At 50.3% G+C, this 5,000-nt stretch overlaps 1 protein-coding gene across 1 annotated transcript in view; it reads right to left on the bottom strand.

Moving 5' to 3' along the window:
• The window catches only part of cux1b (cut-like homeobox 1b), a 134,018-nt gene that overhangs the window by 71,230 nt on the left and 57,788 nt on the right, over positions 1 to 5,000 (bottom strand). Inside the window, 2 exon segments of the mRNA XM_080532511.1 lie at positions 1,768 to 1,834; positions 3,182 to 3,258. Coding sequence (XP_080388637.1) covers positions 1,768 to 1,834; positions 3,182 to 3,258 — 144 coding nt within the window.

Below are 5,000 nucleotides of genomic sequence, written 5' to 3'. Positions count from 1 at the left end.
GGCACTGCTCTCACTGGCACACACACACACACGCACGCACACGCACAGTTTAAATACCCACACAAAAATATGAAGACACATGTGCATCCGCACGTATGCGGGCACGTACACACACACACACACACACACACACACACACACACACACACACACACACACATACATACAGGGACACAGGGACACAGAGACACAGAGAGACAGCAGGGTGGAGGTAAGGAGGCCAGAGGAGGAGAGAACATCATTGAAAAGATGAAAAGGGAGAGAGGGAGGGAGGGAGGGAAGGAGAGAGGGAGGAAGGGAGGGGACTGTGAAAAGTCTACAAGGGAGGACAGGAGGGAGGGAGGGAGGGAGGGAGGGAGGAAGGAAGGGAGGGAGGGAGGGAGGGAAGAGAGGAGTGTGAAAGTTGACAAGGGAGGATAGGAGGGAGGGAGGGAGGGAGGAAGGAAGGAAGGGAGGGAGGGAGGGAGGAAGGGAAGGAGAGGGAGGGAGGGAGGGAAGTGAGGAGTGTGAAAGTCGACAAGGGAGGATAGGAGAGAGGGAGGGAGGAGAGAGGGTGGGAAGAGAGGGGTGTGAAAGTCTACAAGGGAGGGAGGGAGGGAGGGAAGACAGGAGGGAGGGAGGGAGGGAGGGAAGACAGGAGGGAGGGAGGGAGGGAGGGAGGCGTGTGTGTGTTTGTGTCCAGTGTAAACTAGGGTTTCTATCAAATTCGATTCACATTTGGATGAAAGCAGATGACAAGTACACTGCTGTTACCTTGAAGGAGAGAGGGAGGGAGGGAGGGAAGGAGAGAGGGAAGGAGAGGGAAGAGAGGGAGGACGGGAGGGGACTGTGAAAAGTCTACAAGGGAGGACAGGAGGGAGGGAGGGAGGGAGGGAAGAGAGGAGTGTGAAAGTTGACAAGGGAGGATAGGAAGGAAGGAAGGAAGGGAGGAGAGAGGGAGGGAGGGAAGTGAGGAGTGTGAAAGTCGACAAGGGAGGATAGGAGAGAGGGAGGGAGGAGAGAGGGTGGGAAGAGAGGGGTGTGAAAGTCTACAAGGGAGGGAGGGAGGGAGGGAAGACAGGAGGGAGGGAGGGAGGGAAGACAGGAGGGAGGGAGGGAGAGAGGCGTGTGTGTGTTTGTGTCCAGTGTAAACTAGGGTTTCTATCAAATTCGATTCACATTTGGATGAAAGCAGATGACATCATCATCAGCAGCAGCAAGTACACTGCTGTTATCTTGGGGGGGGGGGCATCAGATGAGGACCATCTGAGGACTGGGGGGGGGGGCACTTACCACCACCACAACATTACTGGAGGAAGAGGGCTTCTGTCTACAAAGCCTGGTTTGTACTGGGGGGGGGTGGGGGGGTGGGGTCCAGTTAAGTGTGCAGGGTGGAGGGAGGACATGGACAGGCTTCTGTCAGCCACGGCCAATCAAACGCGGCTGTCCAGAGGGAGGCGGGGCATGTCGCCAAGGCAACGTGCGCGTACAGACCAACCGCCGTTGAGTGGAGACGCTTTTATCCAAAGAACCCTGGGTAAGACAGACCCTGGGTAAGACAGACCCTGGGTAAGACAGACCCTGGGTAAGACAGCGCCGACACGCTTCCCGCGGGGATGCAAGACTCGCCGCTTTCTGTGTGTGTTCCAGGACGCGCTTGTGCTCTGACACAAAACACTTGCGCTCGATTGCACGCGCACAGACACACACACAGAGACAGACACACACATACACACACATGCACACGCACACGCACACACACACACACACACAGGGGGGAGGACATACTTTGCTGTGGACTCCTCGTCATACTTGGTCTTCAGATCGAAGAGCTCTGCCTGAGTTGCTTCAAGTGCTGAAACACAGAGAAGAGGCAGTGAAACACAGACAGTGAAACACAGACAGTGAAACACAGACAGTGAAACACAGACAGTGAAACACAGACAGTGAAACACAGACAGTGAAACACAGACAGTGAAACACAGACAGTGAAACACAGACAGTGAAACACAGACAGTGACACACAGACAGTGACACACAGACAGTGAAACACAGACAGTGAAACACAGACAGTGAAACACAGACAGTGAAACACAGACAGTGAAACACAGACAGTGAAACACAGACAGTGAAACACAGACAGTGAAACACAGACAGTGAAACACAGACAGTGAAACACAGACAGTGAAAAAGACAGTGAAACACAGACAGTGAAACAGACAGTGAAACACAGACAGTGAAACACAGACAGTGAAACACAGGCAGTGAAACACAGACAGTGAAACACAGACAGTGAAAAAGACAGTGAAACACAGACAGTGAAACAGACAGTGAAACACAGACAGTGAAACACACATTACAACGTTGGTACATGGCATGGTGTTTTTCATGAACACAGCCAGGACGTCAGTCAAGATGGGTCTCTATCCACACAGGGGCTAACAGGAGAAACACAGGCTCCGTCAGAGCTAGGGAGGTGTTTAGTGGGAGTGCTACCTGTTGTGTATCTTGTTACATTAAGAAACTTTGGCAGGAGTGCTACCTGTTGTGTATCTTGTTACATTAAGACTCTTTGGCGGGAGTGCTACCTGTTGTGTATCTTGTTACATTAAGGGCCGGTTTCACAGACAAGGCTTAAGCCTAGTCCTAGACTAAAAAACATCTTCAATGGAGATTTTACATTGAAAGTGTGATTTAGTCCAGGACTAGGCTTAAGCCTGGTCTCTGAAACCGGCCCTAGGACTCTTTGGCGGGAGTGCTACCTGTTGTGTATCTTGTTACATTACGGGCCGGTTTCAGAGACAAGGCTTAAGCCTAGTCCTGGACTAAATCACACTTTCAATGTAAAATCTCCATTGAAGATGTTTTTTAGTCTAGGATTAGGCTTAAGCCTTGTCTGTGAAACTGGCCCTAAGAGTCTTTGGTGGGAGTGCTACCTGTTGTGTATCTTGTTACATTAAGACTCTTTGGTGGGAGAGCTACCTGTTGTGTATCTTGTTACATTAAGACTCTTTGGTGGGAGAGCTACCTGTTGTGTATCTTGTTACATGTTGGGCCGGTTTCAGAGACAAGGCTTAAACCTAGTCCTGGACTAAATCACACTTTCAATGTAAAATCTCCATTGAAGATGTTTTTTAGTCTAGGATTAGGCTTAAGTCTTGTCTGTGAAACCGGCCCTAAGAGTCTTTGGTGGGAGTGCTACCTGTCTGCAGGGTCTGGGCCTTATGGTCCGCCTCCTCCAGCCTGGAAGACATGGACTCCTGGCTCTCCTGTAGCTTTCTATAGAGGGGGAGGGAGGGAGGGAGGGAGGGGGGAGGGAGGGAGGGAGGGAGGGAGGAGGAGAGAGGTGAGAGGTGACATCTGGTCTCTCCTCACCTCCCTCTAGAAACACATCATCATCTCCTCCAACGAGAGGCCACGAAAACATCGAGAAATCGAGGAAAAATCGAGGAAAAAACGTTTTGAGATGTCGCCCATTGGACCAGCATGATTCACAGCTGTTAACGATTCATTCTAACCCCTCTTGATTGAGCCTTGGGGCTCCTGTAAAACATTTCATCAGGTCATGAGTCAGTCCCCCCAAAATGGCCGCCAAAACATCTCGTTTAGTCTAAACATCTCAACACCTTCCCTGTTGACCATTCATCACCTGTCACCCTAAACAACAGATGTTTCTGACTGCAAAGTACAAAGGACAGAGTTGTGGACAAAAACTGTGTTCTGCTCTGAAACAGTCACCTACGCCTCCCCTGCTACGTCTGAGAAAGGTTTGATTCTGTTAAATAAAAGCCTGGATATTTGATGAAACGTGTCTTCTCCTTGTTCTCAACAGAAGCCTGGGCTTCTTCTCCTTTCTCTCAGGGATCCACTTTGTATCACGTAACCACGGCTACTGGAACAGCTCACCCCTCTCACCCTTCCTCCTGGAGCTAGTCCTACTTCTCTCTCTCTCTCTCTCCGAGAAAAACCTCAAAAACACCAAACTGCTTCTCATTTCAAAACAGAAAACAGACCAATTTGGCAGGAATGTCTGGCCAACATGGCAACCTCCCCCTCCCCCTTAACACCAACAGAGGAAGAAAGGAGAGAGAGAGAGAGAGAAACAGAGAGAGGGAGGGGGGAGAGAGAAAGAGAGAGACAGAGCGAGAGATAGAGAGAACGAGAGTGAGAGAGGAGGGAGAGAGGAGAGGGATAGAGAGAGAGGGTGATAGAAAACGAGAGAGAGAGAGAGAGAGAGAGAGAGAGAGAGAGAGAGAGAGAGAGAGAGAGAGAGAGAGAGAGGGGGGGGGGCAGAGACAGGAGGAGAGAACCAGATGTATTCTTAGCTAATAAAGTCTGGTCTAGTCGGGGCGTCTCTGGGAGATATTAATAACCTAGACACTCTCTCATGTCACCAGGTTTCTCTCTCTCCCTCTCTCTCCCTCTCTCTCTCTCTCTCCCTCTCTCTCTCTCTCTCTCTCTCTCTCTCTCTCTCTCTCTCTCTCCCCCTCTCTCCCCCTCTCCCTTCCGTTTAATACTCCTTCTCTCAACTACTCCTCCCTCTCTATATCCCTCTCTCTCTCTCTCCCTCCCTCCCCTCCTTGTCTCCCGTTTAATACTCCTTCTCTCATATCTCTCTCGAAGGATCAAATGTGCCCCCCTCCCCCCTCCAAGACACAGGAAGTAAGTGCTCTGCAGACAGGAAGTAAGTGCTCTGCAGACAGGAAGTAAGTGCTCTGCAGACAGGAAGCAGACTATAGAACAGGATGTCCATTTGGACCAACGACCAGACGACAGCATAACATAATCACTACAGTGTGAGGAGAGATGAAAGGACACACACACACACAGAAAAACAACACACACTCACACACACAGAAAAACACACACACACAGAAAAATAACACACATACACACACAGAAAAAACACACACAGAAAAATAACACACATACACACACAGAAAAACACACACAGAAAAACCACACACACACACACACACACACACACACACAGAAACACACACACACACACACGCACACAC

Source organism: Nansenia antarctica, assembly GCF_963989245.1.
Source record: "Nansenia antarctica genome assembly, chromosome: 5".
Classification (NCBI taxonomy): domain Eukaryota; kingdom Metazoa; phylum Chordata; class Actinopteri; order Argentiniformes; family Microstomatidae; genus Nansenia; species Nansenia antarctica.
Note: the sequence above shows the minus strand (reverse complement) of the source record. Positions and strands in the feature narration are given on the sequence as shown.